This window comes from Maylandia zebra, linkage group LG6, assembly GCF_041146795.1.
Source record: "Maylandia zebra isolate NMK-2024a linkage group LG6, Mzebra_GT3a, whole genome shotgun sequence".
NCBI classification, from domain to species: domain Eukaryota; kingdom Metazoa; phylum Chordata; class Actinopteri; order Cichliformes; family Cichlidae; genus Maylandia; species Maylandia zebra.
Window position 1 is genome coordinate 9,252,646 of NC_135172.1, and position 15,312 is coordinate 9,267,957.

General features: G+C 42.2%; 1 protein-coding gene across 1 annotated transcript; it reads left to right on the forward strand.

The window, feature by feature from the left end:
* Positions 1–460: 460 nt before the first annotated feature.
* stx10 (syntaxin 10) lies at positions 461–13,886 on the forward strand. Its single transcript, XM_004574434.4, has 9 exons — positions 461–555; positions 1,055–1,130; positions 1,991–2,084; positions 2,713–2,807; positions 5,120–5,182; positions 8,199–8,300; positions 9,664–9,770; positions 10,475–10,569; positions 11,175–13,886. The coding sequence occupies exons 1-9, from the start codon at positions 521–523 to the stop codon at positions 11,249–11,251; spliced, it is 744 nt and encodes a 247-aa protein (XP_004574491.1). The 5' UTR covers positions 461–520; the 3' UTR covers positions 11,252–13,886.
* The last annotated feature ends 1,426 nt before the right edge of the window (positions 13,887–15,312 follow it).

The following is a 15,312-nucleotide window of genomic DNA, read 5'->3' on the forward strand; positions in this document are numbered from 1 at the left end:
TAGCAACACCCTGCTATTATCCCTTTTTTTTCTTTCACCATTTTCATGGATTGTCTCAAATTAATTTCTAATAGGACCTCCATAGTGTCCAATGACACATCAGCCTAGGTCAGATTTCCACACTGAGGTTGGCGAAAGCACTTTCCATGAAACTGTTGTCATCATCAGATGGACTTTGCCCCTCTTGCTCACAGAATTTTCCATTACCTTTTCCAAATCTGCAGTACATGGTCTGCACTTTGTACTTGAATCAATCAAATAATATATACTATGTCCAGCTCCCATACCTGTTTTATCTACCTGTTTGTTTATAACAGTTTTATTCTTGTCCTTTGTGTTTATGCTTGTGACGAAGTCCCAGCAAATAGAGGCTCGGACAGCGCCTGCATAGCTGTTACTGAGCTGAGTTATATAACTACCATACCACCCCCAACTCTCCACCTCCCCTCCCCGTCTTTTTTACGTCTGTGCGCTACCAGTGACGTGCGCATGCGCTAGGTGTGAAGAGGAAGGAAACAACATGTCGATAGAAGACCCATTTTTCGTTGTGAAGGGGTGAGAAATGAAAACTAAATGAGACGTGAAAGCTCGCGTTGTTATAAACTAACTACAGCTTTTAGCGTGTTGAGTGTTAGTTACGCGGGGTTGTTGCTATTTTTCCCCTCAAAGCAAAGTTATATCAGAGAAGTTAGCCCAGCGGCTAGCTCTAGCTAGTTAGCATTAGTGCTACTGTAGCAGCTGCGCAGAGGGGCGCAGTGAGTTTGGTTTTTTTTTTTATATATATAAGAGCGATGAACTCAGCACTCACTGAAATCCGTTTCTACCCACACCCCACTTGGCTGTCAGTGAAAACACGGGCCAGCTGTGGTCAGGCACTTTAAAGTCGTTGCGAAGTTAGGAAGCATGGGAACTGGGGTTTGTTTTGGTTAACCGAGGGGCGTAGCTGCAGTGCTCAGTTCGGAAAACACCCCTGTACTTTAAATGATTAAAGGGCGAAGTCAACTGGCTATGATTTTCCGCGCTGATAATGTTCCTGTTGTGTGTTTTTGTTCAGGGAGGTGCAGAAGGCCCTGTCTCGAGCTCGGGGCCTGTTTGATAGATGGGAGGAGCTGTTGCAGGAGGGGACACAGGTGAGCCTCATGGGCTGACTCACGTGGTACAAACATGCTGCCAGGATGGCACACAACTTTTCAGGGTCATCAGGTGTTCATTATAGTTTTAAATATTGTAACTGGAAATAATCCCGCGTTTATCGAGCTATCATGGCATCTAATTCACTGCTGTTTGTGTGAGGTTTATTTTCTCGTGTTTTTAATAGGATGTGTATACTGCCCAAAGTTTTGCAGGGCCTTAAGGTATCTTGGACACTTAAATATTTCATAGGAATTAAGGGGAACTGGTATGCACATGTCCAATTTTTTTTTTCCATAAATGTTTGAACAAGTATTGCATTAAAATAACCTTTAAACCCCTGCCCCCCCACTTTATTTCTGCGGAATAAAATTATTACTCATTCTTATTGATTCGACTGTGAAAATGTTTTCTCTGTTTTTGTTTTTTAAAGTTTTTCGAAGTATTAGTTTTATTTGTTTGTTTTTTAGCATTTTAACCCCCCTGTTATGTTGCGGATCAGATTGACCCAGAACAGAAGAGATGTCACATGTCATCTGAATCACTTCAGAAAACAAAAAAAAATCAAAATTATAAAAGAATAATAATAATGGATTGCATTTATATAGCACTTTTCGGGGCGTCAAAGTGCTTTACAATTCCACTATTCATTCACTCTCACATTCACACACTGGTGGAGGCAGCTACAGTTGTAGCCACAGCTGCCCTGGAGCAGACTGACAGAAGCAAGGCTGCCATATCGCGCCATCGGCCCCTCTGGCCAAAAAGAAAATTGTAAAAAGAAAATTGTAAAATAATCAATGCCAGTGTTTCTGACACCTTTGGATGAGTAAATTTGCCCCGGGTCTGTTTGTTTCAGGTGAGTCGAGATGAACTAGACTGGAGCGCCAACGAACTGAGAAACTGTCTGAGGGCCATAGACTGGGACCTAGAGGACCTCAGTGAAACCATCAGTATCCTTGAAGCATGAACAAATGGCTTCCTAATGCCCCACAATGGCACTGTCATCATATGATGAGCAGTATTTTTAAAACAAACAGGTTCTTTGTGCACACTGTCTTCCTGTTTTCGTCCTGTTTAATCAGATTGGTCTCCTAAACTGGAACTATTTTAGTTACATAATAATTTACCATAGAAGTATTTGAAAAGTCGCTGTCAGCACTCAGGAACATATCAGGAAACACTGCTGATGGAAAAGAAGAGAAGGCAAGCTTTTATTAAATGCCTGAACTTCTTGTGGGGTTTTTGTCATCACTGATGGAGACGGATTAATAAGTGTGAAATGAATCCAGGGAGTCAAGAGGTTGTCAGAATACCTGAAATTTAATGCAATACCTGGTCAGCACCATAACACAAGTCCTTCTAGAAGCAGGTGTAATTGCACAGCAGTCATACCAAAACTGTCTCTAGACAGTGGTCACCTGAACATTCATGTATGAATCAGCTGCCACATCTGATTTTGGTGCTATCTTTGCATTTGTGAAATTCTCCACAAGGTTTGCGTTAAGTACCATGTATCACTCTTGTAAGAGATGTAGCACTGATTGAGCCGTTTTGTTGGTGGGTCCTTGACTGGTTCAGGCATCGTGGAGTCAAATCCAGGGAAGTTCAGACTGGGTGATAATGAACTTCAGGAGAGGAAAGATTTTGTGGAGCGAACCAGGAAGTCTGTCCAGGTAACTTCAACCTGAATTCATTTTTTTTCCTGTTTCCACACTCTTGTATATTCAGACATCAAGTCCTGTGGTATTTTTTTTGTTGTTGTGTGCTCAATAAACATTTGTGAATGACATGAATAAAACATTGCAGATGACAAATTGTAGATGAAACAACATAGTTGTCCTCTTCTTAATTTATAGCAGAGCTATTTGATACGGTTGCTTTAAGTCTCAAAGGTGTACCTGATAAAGTGATATCTGCTTAAACATGATGATCTGGAGTTTTGTCAAAAGTCTCTCTGTATTTACCCTTGAATACAAAACATTTATTATCCAGCATGTTACACTGCTCACAAAAATGAAAGGAACACTTTAATCGGAGCACAGCATCAAGTCATTTAAACTTGTGGGATATTGATCTGGTCAGTTAAGTAGCAGCGGGGTTGTTAATCAGTTTCAGCTGCTTTGATGTTCATGAAGTTAACAACAGCTGCACTAGAGGGGCAACAATGAGACAACCCCCAAAACAGGACTGGAGGTGGAGGACGCTGAGATTTTTTAACGGTCAGTGTCATTACTGGAAGTATGAGGTGAGCCTGGACACTGCAGAGGTTGCACAGATAGTCCAGCTCCTCCAGGGTGGTACATTAATATGAGCCATTGCCAGATGTTCTGCTGTCTCCCAGCACAGTTTGACGAACATGGTGGAGACGTGGTGTCCAGGAAACAGGCAGTTACTCTAGGAGAGTTGGACAGGAATGTAGAAGGTCCGTAACACATTAGCAGAACCAATATCTGCTCCTTTGTGAAAGGGGGGACAGGACTATCACTGCCAGAGCTTCCAATGACCTCCAACAGGCTACTGGTGTGAATATCTCTGACCAAACAATCATGAGGGTGGCCTGGTGCAGGATGTGGTCTAGTGGGTCCTGTGCTCTCTGCCCAGCACTGTGGAGCCTGATTGGCATTTGCCTTAAAAGACCAGAACTGGCAACTCCACCACTGGCACCCTGTGCGTTTCACCCTGAGTACACGTGAAAGAGTCTGGAGAAGCCAAGGAGAACATTACGCTGCCTGTAACGTCGTTCCGCATGATCTGTTTGCTGGTGGGTTAGTGATGGTTTGTCAGAACGTCTTTGAATTCAGCCCTTTGAAGGTTGATAATTTTTATTTCCATCAAACGATGGGGCGTCCTTTCATTCCTAACATGATACCCAGTATCAGTATAAACCCACATCCAGCAAGTTTTTTCTTGTTGAGATCTGATGTGTTTTAAATGTTCCTTTAATTTTTTTGAGCAATGTACTTCACTGTCCAAATTTTTGTAATTTCAGAGTTATTGTTCACTCTTGCCTAAACATAAAGCCCTTATCTAAATGAAAATGAGAAACTAGATTTACCAGTATTTTCTTTGCTTTGATGACTCATAAGTTGTGCTCTAATCTTCTGCAACATATTTACACACAAACACAGTATGACTAACAAACACTTATTATTTTGAACACACTGAGTAATCATTCAGTGGGGTTTTCCAAAAACTCCTTGGCGTCAGGTGATCTAGGCCTTATCTCATAAATGGTTCAGAAGTCGTAGTACTCCCAGATCCATCAGAAGCCTTTTTCAAAAGAATATTTTTCATCTAGTATTATAATAATAATTAAAAACAAGCTATTCTTATTTGATTTTAATTAACAAGCTTTAGCTTATACCTACGCTGAGGGTATAATGTTTTATTTTGAAATCGGTTTCCAGTAGCTACAAGTGTTCTTGATGGAGCGCAGACAGCTGCTTCCCTGGAAGGCCTCCGCTGTGTCTTTGCAGCTCCAGTGTTACCAATAAAGTAGAGGCAAAGTCAAACATTAGTCAAAGCAGCAGCTCCCAAAGCCGAGCAACACTTATTTATTCATTTTCCCTGTTTCTATTGTAACCACATACACAGTTTATTTCTACCTGTCGACATATTTAACCGCGCTGCAGCTGTTGAGCTCCTGACTTTTAATGAATTTAAATCAGTGTCCAAGCTGTAGGCACAATGGAAAACATGAGTCAGTTTTTATTACGACTTAACGGCAAAGGTGGCATTCTTAAAATAGGCCTGGAGAACTGAGTCACCGGAGCCAAACAGAAGAGCTCCGCTGTGAAGGAACAAAAGACTTTCTGACATTTTGATTTGCCTGACAGCGATTCTGGAGCAGCACAGAAAATCTCATTAATGAACATGTCTGCACTGAGGCAGCTTTTAAAAGGATTTTTCTGCTGCTATTGGGACAAATTGTGAAATGAGAGGTGTAATTATTTGTGTTTTGCTTTTTGTGTGTGTGTCTGTATAGGACATGAAGGATCAGTTGTCCAGCCCTTCTGCTGTGGCTCAGGCAGAGAAGAAGAACAGACAGGTTGGTGAAGATGTAAACATAAAACAAAACACACACACTGTGTACACATAACATATATATATTAGGGGTGCAACGATACACAAAATTCACAGTTCGGTTCGGTTCGATACTTTGGTGTCACGGTTCGATATTTTTTCGATACAAAAAAAATGTTCATGCCTTTTTAATTTGTCATTTATTAAAATTATAAATATATATTTTAACTCAAAAGTACAGTTTTTAAATTTAACCCTAACCCTTGTGCGTGTTTTTTATTTTGACAGCGAATTCGCACCTGCGGACCACTTATGTGCAGCCCTGGTTAATTAGCTCGTCATATTGCAGCCACAGAAATTCTTTTGTCCATGAAACCATAAAGCTGCACTTTCTTTTTGCCTTATAGTCTGATTTGTCATAACTTCTCCGTTTTGTGGTAAGCTTTTCTTTGGCTGTCACTTCTTCACCCTGACCTGTCTTATTTGGCTCAGCAGAACTAAAATATATATCCTGCTGCTTTTACACACGCACTCACATAAGCTCAGCGATTCTCTGCTAAGCTAACGATTAATAAGACGATGTCAGAGGAATTGGTGCACAAATTATCATCACTCACCAATCAGTGCTGTCGCTCTCTATACACAGTTCGCGCGATTGCAAAGTGAAAGCAAAAAACAAGCGCAAATTCAAATGCGATTTCAATATGTCACATATTGACAGTGGCTCACCGATGCCAATGACATAATTACCCAGCTACATTTCTGAAAGAATGCAAAAGCATTGACATATATTTTTCCTCCCTACAATAGCCCGACGGGCAGGGCAGAGATAGATTTTGGTAGCCCGACTGAAAAAATCGCTAGCTCCGGGACGTCGGGCTAGCGATATTGCGAGCCCTGTATCTGATTGAGGAATGACTCATCTTTGGAAAAGAGAGTTTATTACAGAGAAATGTCTCTTTCCAAAATAAAAGCTATACTATCCGCTTCTTCTGGGCTATATTCTCAGCAGCATAAGGAGACTCGTGTGCTAACAGCTGTCTAAATGACTCGGCTAAAGTTAGTAGCATGCTTGCTTGTTTTTTTTCTGCTTCCACTTGTCTTTGCACTAGGATGATGTCGGCGTAAATGTGCAGTCATATTCGTTGTGTTCCCACTAGTGCTTTCAGGTTAATCTCGTTGAAATGACCTTAACGCCACAACACGGCAAATCTCCGTTAACGAGCTACCGCCGATCGCCCCGTGCGTGGGGCTAGACGGCCAACACGTTAACGAGCTAACTGCGCTAACACACTAGTTCCCACCCATGTAATTGAGCATTGCATGGCACATCCAACATACTGTTTTACTTTAGTCCATGACTCGCTTACCTTCAGGGTCATACATCACATGAAAACCAAAATAATTCCAAACGCCAGATCTGAATGAGGGTGGGGGAGGTCCATGTTGCAAGGGGAGCTTAACTTCTGTCTCGCTAGCTTGCCCTGCGCTCTTCCTTCTGACTATGCTGTCTGTGTTGAGCGCTCAGTGGATCTGCGCTCAACAGTGCAGCCTAGGCGGAGTAGTCGAACGCAGATTCACTGAGCGCTCAACACAGACAGCATCGTCAGAAGGAAAGTTGATAAAATAAATTACAAATGTTGTATTGTTCGATACATATGCGTACCGAACCGAAAGCACTGTATCGAACGGTTCAATATCGATACGAATATCGTTGCACCCCTAATATATATATATCCACACTACTGGGTAAAATGCAATTTGAGGTACAGGGTCTGAATTGTGGAACTCCAAATTAGCGTACTTCTACATCTACACCATCTGTTTTCACCTGTCGTGCACAGGACCAGGTAAAAATCTGCTCCTGTAATCTGAGCTACACTTCCCTAGAAATATGACTAAGCTATTGTGATTGTCTGAATCCTACATTGCATTTCCGTTTACTTTCTCACCTCAGTTTTTACCCCTCAGCCGTAAAAGGCTGATGGGGTATTGTCACCCGCTGGGTGAGCAGGTGCTTGGCCCGAACTCCCAGGTTTGAGAATACAATAACTCGAGAATGAGGTGATGTAGGATTTTGAACTTCATGTCATAGGTGCAGCTACTAAAGATCTCAGATGAGTTTAAATCTCAGTGACCTGGACCTCAAGGTCTAAGGTCAACTTCTCCAAAAAATCTTTCGAACACACAAAATAAATTGTGAAAAATCTCACCTAGGATTTTTAAATTGATTTCATAGCTGTATTTACTAAAAGTTTGCACAATTTGTCTTTTTGGTAACATAAGACTGAAGTTTGTTACACTGATGTAAGGCGTCTGCTCTCTCAGTGTGTAAAAATGTTTTTTTCATTTTTCTGCTTCCTTCTTCTGGTCCTGCTGTTTTTTTTCTTACTGTTTTTCTTTCTACTCTATTAGTTTCTTAAACTTTGAAAACAGGATGAACAGGCACACACCGGAAACAAAATTTGCCAGTGTCCAAATATCACAAATGTGCTGGTTTTACATGTGTGCTAATTCTTTGAAGAAAGTAAGAAGGTTTCTATGAACCTGGTAGTAAATGAAGTCCACTGCTAACTTTGGCTGCTGGAGCTTCATATTTACTTTCAATAACCTTGTTTTATGAGAGAGAGGACCTGACCCTTCACTTCAGTTTATTATGTTCTTAATGCCCATTCATTCATCACGAGCCGCACCTTACATAACTCACAAATGAGCCTCGCTGTAGTTCACGTGGACACCGTTATCATGGAGGATTTCTTGTTTTTGTTCTATTGATGATAAGGCACGAGCTATATTAATGGAGCACAATGCTACTGCAAAAGTTGCTCTACATTAGCTGAGAAATCCTGACAGACAGATCAGTTTCCATCTGCCACAGAAAATGAATAACTGCACCATCTTGTGTTTTGAAAAGCTGTCAAACTCCTATTATTCCAACAATAATTCTCCTCTGGAAACTCCTACAGCACACAGACACACAAACATACACGTACAATCCCAATTTTCTGCAAAGGCTGAGTCTCGTGTCTGTGTTTGTCCAGGCTCTGCTGACTTCATCGGGCCAGGACAGGTCAACAGGATTGGAGGCTCATCTGGTGTCTGCAAACTCCAGATACATCCAGGAGCAGCAGGAGCAACAGCAGGTAAGAGACCAGCTGAAACTGAACAGATGTAGAGCCAAAAAAGAGGAAAGCAAAAGCCTCAGATGGGGGAAGCATGAGAAGAAATGAGAAGAAAAAAGGGAAGGGACTAAAGGAGATATTGTTGTGTGACAAATGATTACATGTAAAACGAGGATTCATGAAAAGTCCCATCGGAATATTTTGTTTGTTTGTCATGTGATAGATGACAGGAAAGCTTTAATCAAAGGATCACACAGAAGGAGTGAAAGATAAGCTCGTCAGTGAAGGATTGCTGCTGCAGCGTAGCAGTGAGGTGAAGGAGACGTGCTGCAAAGTATCACACTGTGAGTGAAGTGAAAGACAGTATGAGCTGTGGGTTTCTACTTCCTGCGGTGTGCGCTGATATTGGTGATGAAAGTGTGTGATCACACATCCTGTGTCAAGTTGTGGTATTTAGTAAGAAATAGTGTTTCTTCATGTCTTTTTTTTTAATGAAAGAAAAGTTTGACCTTTTGTTTCATTACCTCAGCAAGGATGTGGTCTCCTCTGCGTTGACATCACTGCGGGGGGGTTTGTAGCAGTGTATGATTTGATTCAATGAAATGATTTAGTGGAACTTTTTTTTTCTTTAAACGGTTAGTGTAGAGATTCTGAAAAGAAGCACCCTCGATACAAACTGTTCACTGAGACACAAAAAACATATTTGTTTTTTAAAGGTTCAGATTTACCAAGCAGGGAAATAGAATTTCAATAATTCCCAATACTGTAATTCTGTACCAAGAGTGGGTCAGAAGCAGTGAGTGACTGAGGCTGAACCAGTGTGTGTGTGTTGGTTTTAAACTGGTATTTCTGTATGGAAACAGCAATGACATCCAGACCAAAGAGAGGCAGCGGAAAAGAATCAGTCAGTTCTGACACAAGAGTGAATCTTTGGGGGGGGGGCTGCATCTTGGAGGTTGGGGCAGTTGTTCTCTCAATGAGAGCTCATATGTCCAAAGACATTCATTTAAATGTGGTATAGAACGGAAAATACAATACACGAAAGAAAAAAATAGTAATGATTTGTGATGTTTCAGAGCTCTGTGTTCTCGCTGCGGGTGGAAAACGTGCAAATGGAGGTTCTTCTTTCTCTCTGCAATTTTCATTCCTCAGAAATGTGATTTAAAAGAGAGCAAACTATAAAAAGTAACTAAACTTTACCGGGAACACATTCACGGCCTGTATGTCTTTCTTGTGTCCCCACAAGTGTTGGCGTCTACATCTAAGGGTGAAGATCTTTAGGCTAGGATTAGGTTCAGGTTAGTTGAAGGATTATGGAAAACCTTCAGTAAAGAGATGTAAGTCTGTCCTTTGAAGTGATGGGTGCGTGTATGTGTGTGTGTAGTTGATCATGCAGGAGCAGGATGAGCAGCTGGAGTTGGTGTCGGGCAGTATCAGAGTCCTCAAAGACATGTCTGGACGGATCGGAGACGAGCTCGATGAGCAGGCCGTGTGAGTACACATGCACACCTTTGAGAGCTTTTCCTCAGTTGGCTGAGAAAACACAATAACACATAAAGGTGTGTCCCAGTCATCATATGCTCTTTTTTTTAGATGCCTATAAAAAATGTCACATGTGTGACCGCTGAGTTAGGACTGAATACTGAATGCATTCGTAGCCCCACAGTGTTTACATCCATGTTAAGCAGCACTTCAGGATTGTGGGTTTTGAACACACACACACAAACACCTGACAGTCTAAACCAGGTTCAGGTTTTTGTTTGATGTACTTGATCTAAATCCTGACTGGATTACAGGCTCGGGTGTGTCCAACATCACCGAAAAGCACCTCTTCCACTAAACTTTTTACAGCTTTGTCCATTTATATAATAATGTCCTATCAAAAGCCTGCTGTAACTCGCTGTAATGAATCCAAATGTTTAAAACAAATCGCCAAAATTTGTTGAAACTACAAATGTCTTGAGCCGCAGTCCAGTTTGATCAAGACCAAGGTCAAATCTTTTGGTCTTGATCTTTCTCAAAAGCCTGTCGTTTTGCCTCAAATTAAGATGATATGCCTTTTAATCGCAAAGGCAACTTTTCATTGATCCTCTTATAATCTCGTCCACATCCCTGCAACAGCCAGGCCTTTGTGAGGTCACAATGTGCAGATGCTGATGTTAAAGTTCTCGCGGTATCGCTCGTTTTGTTTTTAGGATGTTGGGGGATTTTGGAGATGAGATGGACCAGACATCGTCCCGCATGGACTCTGTGCTGAAGAAGCTGGAGAAAGTGTCTCACATGACCAGCAGTGAGTTTACACACAAGCAGTTATATTTTCTACATTCACAGAAAATTTACCTTCAATTAATTTAGTTAAAGTGACACTGCCTGATTTATGAATTAAATCAGTCAGTGCGGGCTGTGAGAAGTGCATTTTAACTGTGACTCTGTAGACCCTGAAACATTGCTCTCAAAGTTTAGCCTATCTGCTAGTTCCAGTTTCTGCAATGCTGTTTAGCGTTGAGTGTTTCTCATTCATTTCATCTCCCCTGTTCTGTCTGTTATAGCAGACAAAGCTGTGAGGAACACAGCTTGTGTCAAAAAGAGTGACAGCAACCACAGCAGTGTGTAAAAACAGAAATGAAATGAAGAAACAGGAAAGGGAAGCGCTAAAAGGCCAAAACATTTCCTGTGTGACCCTCAGTATTATGCTGGGTACTTGAATCAGCTCTCAATCATCAGTCGTAGCCCAATCAGACACAAAGCTAGTTGGAAAAAGAAAATAAGCTTGACAAAAACTTGAGTTCCTTCCAAAAAAGAGCGGTGTGTTTACTGTAATATTTTATGCTGCCTAAGGTCGTTTTAAGCTCTGCGACACTGTAGCGCAATGATGTCCTGTGCTGTGTCCATCAGGTCGGAGACAGTGGTGTGCCATCGGTGTCCTGGTCGCCATCCTAATCGTGGTCCTCATCCTCTTCTTTGCACTCTGACATAAGCAGTCTATGACCTCTCGACCCCGTTCACAGACTCCTCCCTGTCTGGATGGCTGGACGGTTACAGAGCCCCTCCCATCACTCCCTTTCTTTGTGCTGAGGGGAAGCTGGTGATCTGCAGGCTATAGTGAGGATGGATCCTCCACTCCACTTCAGCCATTCTAGTGGAGAGGGTGCTGCTGGTCTCTCAGCAGCACAGTTTAGCACGGGGAGGGGGGGGACCCTGGTGGTATTATGTCTTTTATTTTGATGCATTTTGGTTATCATTGGAGTTAGAGGGACTCGGGGAGGACCGCTCCTGTTGGGTTAAAATCACAAACCTGCTAAAGTTCGCTTCGTTTTAAGCCAACAGCAGTAGCATGGGGGAGGATTTTCAGTGTTGCCTTAAATCTATTTTTATACCATGTTGAAATGTGCAGTTTGTTTGTGTGCCTAGATGTAAATCATGCTGGGAGCTTACTCCTTGCTAGCAGTAATCAGCATCGGGCAGGTGTGCAGGTTTTCCCTCCACTGATGAAGAGTTTAGTAAAAAGTGCTGCTGAGCTGTGTGTGTGTGTGTGTGTGGGGGGGGGGGGGGGGGGGGGGGATCTTATGGATCCTGGTTTTGCCTGTCAGATTCATTCCGAGTCTCTTTTACTCAGCAGACATAAATGATTCATTTCCTGCTCTGATAGTGATCTGCCACAGAGAGGCAAAGGCCACCTTCCTTCGCACCCCCGCAGACATTTGAGCACACGATTGGCTAAGGCTTTGTTACCCTCACTGGTTGAAGAGAGAAAACCTTGGCTTCAAGCGAATGGCTCTGCCTCTCTTTTTTTTATTGAAAAGCTTCAGCTAATGAGCAGAGGAATAGTTGCTGGGCAGGATGTCCCCACACAGCCTAGATTTAGGCTTAGAGCTCCCTCTGCTGGAGCCTGAGGCTCATTTCTATTCTTTTGTGTCACGTCAGGCAGTACTACCCACACTGAGGTGTGTTGCAGCACTGTGTAAATGCTTTGACTTGCTTTTTGTGTGTAAATGGAAATTATTCTTGTACAAAGCATCTGATTTTTAATCCTGTGTGATCCAGATATCTTCACTCAAGCTTTAATCACCCAGTTAGAGAAAATGAACTCTTTGTTTTGTAGGTCAGAGGTCAGGTGCCTTTGCCTGTTGCAGGAGTGGGTAAGGCTGAAAGCACCTTTACTGCCAGAGCTTTGTGTAAGTTAATGTGAGCTCTTGTCCCAGCTTCAGAAGGGCAAGTAGCTCAAAAACCGGGAAACGTGTCAGTCTGAAACAACACGGAGGCGCATGAATGTAAAGGCACATGAAGGGTTTTGAACAGAGAGCTTCCTTTTACTGTTTCACTTAAACCTGGGAATTGTTTTTACATGATTATAATGTAACGGCACATCAGACAGGTGCTTGACAGGTTTCATGTAGTGATGGTGCTGAATTGATTGCAAAGCTGATTGTGCAATTACAGCACTGGTCATTGTTAACTAATCTGATCTGTGCAAATTGAAGTATTAGATGATCACTCCCACCGATCCTGGTTTTTAAAGCTGGGTTAGATGATATGGTTTTGGTTCATTACTCCAAAATAACTGTACAGCGTATTATAACTTGCAGGTAGTCAGAGAAGAGACTGGACCCGTGCACGTCCTGTAGTTGTGTTTTGTGCCATCAGGACACACGGGGGTAAGGAAGTGGGGAAAGGGACAGGAGGAATGAAATCTGTGTGGAAGTGGAATGTGGTGGACTTCTGTGAGATTACTGGATTTAAGCAGGGGACTTGGAAGAAAAGGGTGTGAGTCCTGTGGGAAGCCTCAACTCAATGTTGTCTTGTTTTTAACCCAAATGAAGCGCACACACCCGTGTGCCTCTCGTGGGAGGGGCTTTTGCCCAATGCAGCTTTAATGGTACTAGCAGTAGATTATTTCAGATTATAATAACTGCAGTTAACATCAGTGCTGAACTCCATCTAGCACACATTTACACTAATCAGCCACAATATGAGGACCCCCTCCCTAATATCACATAGACCCCCTTGTGCTGTCAAATCAGCTCTGATTCATCGTGGCATGGACAACGGGAGTCTGGGGGATTAGGATCTGGGGAGATTGAGCTTTTTGTTGCCCTCTCAGAGTATCAAAAGGTGGATGGCACGAGTTAAAATATCAGCCACACGAGCAGCATGGCTAAAGGTTTAAACACGATTACGTCAGTGGTTTTTACTAACCTTTGGTTCAAAACGGCTAATGAAAGTAAATATTCAAAGTGCCAAAGGTCACATTTGTATTTATTCTGTGTGAATGACCAGCTATTACAACGAGTATGTTTTGGATTTTTGGATGTAAATGTGTAAAATACAGTACTGGTAGCCATCGTGTCCTCTTTTTCACACATGATGTTTGAGTATGTCATTGTGTTTTTACTGCCTCTGCTAAAAAGAAAAAAAGGGCAACATTGGTGACAAAGTGTAAACTTTTCCTGTCATATACACTATATACCGTATGAAGAACAAGTGAAGGGAAAAAGCAAACTGCATAAAGTGAATCACACAATTGTTCTGTTACTGGCATCCAGAGATTTTTTTTTAAAATTGCTGATTGTGGTTATAAGTTTCATTAAACTTGAAATGACCGAATAACGTCCTGAGTGTTTATCTTCTTTGAGGTGCTCGCTCGGCGTCTCGGCTGTGTGTCTCGAGGATGGCAGTTTGGCTTCCCTCTTGTGATTTGTTCCTCTGATAAAAGCTTTCACTGGATTGCAGATGTTTGAGTTTTAATTGAGAAGCACTTTGCAAAATGGAAACATCCCTGCGTGTTATTCTGAGAGCCACACGGCAATCATTATGTAAAATTACATTTACTTTAACTGCGAGGAGCGCGCTGCTACTCCCCGGAGGCTCTGTGAACTGCACACATCTCTTAAAATAACCAGACGGCAGTCGGGAGACCGACACGTTCGTGCGTGTTTCAGACATCCTGTGAAACTGGGAGAGGAGCTGATGGGTTTTATTAGTCAAGCCGAAGCTGCTCAAACTGAGCACATTTTTCTGTGACAAATGCTAAGCCACCTTTCAAGATGGTGTTATTTATCAATTGGGAGAACTTACATTTTAAAAAAAAAAACCACAGGAAATGGGACACTTCAATGTTAGGGAGAAAAATATTGTGCCTGTTCTTTCCACTGTAAGAAGTGCATGTCCATCTCATGTGTATAAGTGCAGCTCCAGATGCTTTTCCACCAGCCTGCAATATTAAACATACAATAGCACTTGCTATTTATCATTGCATTTCCATGACAACGAGTAATAAAAAGCATTGCCCCTCATGTTTGTGTATTTCGGGGGGTGCAGCTGCTTACCTGTGCACACAAAGGCCTCCTCCCACTTCAGATGCATCCTGGGGCAGTTGCTGCTCAGATTGTTTATTTGAATTCATGTTTATTTTCAAAAGGCTGCCTAAACTTGGCTAAGAAATAAGGAGGAAAAGCCCTATGTTCATAAAATGTGTGCAAACAACTGAATTTTGTTGGAGAATAAGGTGTGGAGCATTTCTGTGGCGTAATGAGTTTAGTTTAGGGTTTATTTAAGACATGTGGTAATAAAGTTGACCCCTTGGACTGCGTTCAAACCTCCACCCCGCAACTTGAATTTCATTTTCAGACGAGTACAGCGAAGGCCAGAAAACTTATGTCTGTCCAGTGTGCTCCATGCCTGCTCAACTAAATGCAGCTAAAGCGAATTGCATCGACTCTTCCCCTTCAGAGGCCTCACAGTGTTACACAACACCTCTGTGACAGTTTTAATTTAGCCACTGGACAAGTGTGTGGATCTGCTGAGGGATAGAACAGCTGTGAAGGCTGTGTTCTCTGAAGAAAGAAGTGGTTTGCACATCTGTGGGCACACATCACACATCAAAGAGTGCAGATAAACTCAGTTATTTTTCCTCCTCCCTCAGTTGACCACAGGGGGGCGCCATAGGCAGTCACATGATTGTGTGTTTTATTTGCCCGCTGCTTAAAAGTTCAGTGTAAAACTGACTTCATTAGCAGCTTTGGGAAAATAAATT

What these genes read in the sequence shown, in the direction of transcription:
- stx10 (XM_004574434.4), top strand. Translation starts at nt 521, where the DNA reads ATGTCGATAGAAGACCCATTTTTCGTTGTGAAGGG. An exon ending in AGCAGCAGGAGCAACAGCAG is followed by an intron (nt 8,301 to 9,663) that starts GTAAGAGACCAG and finishes GTGTGTGTGTAG; the next exon opens with TTGATCATGCAGGAGCAGGA. An exon ending in GAGCTCGATGAGCAGGCCGT is followed by an intron (nt 9,771 to 10,474) that starts GTGAGTACACAT and finishes TTTTGTTTTTAG; the next exon opens with GATGTTGGGGGATTTTGGAG.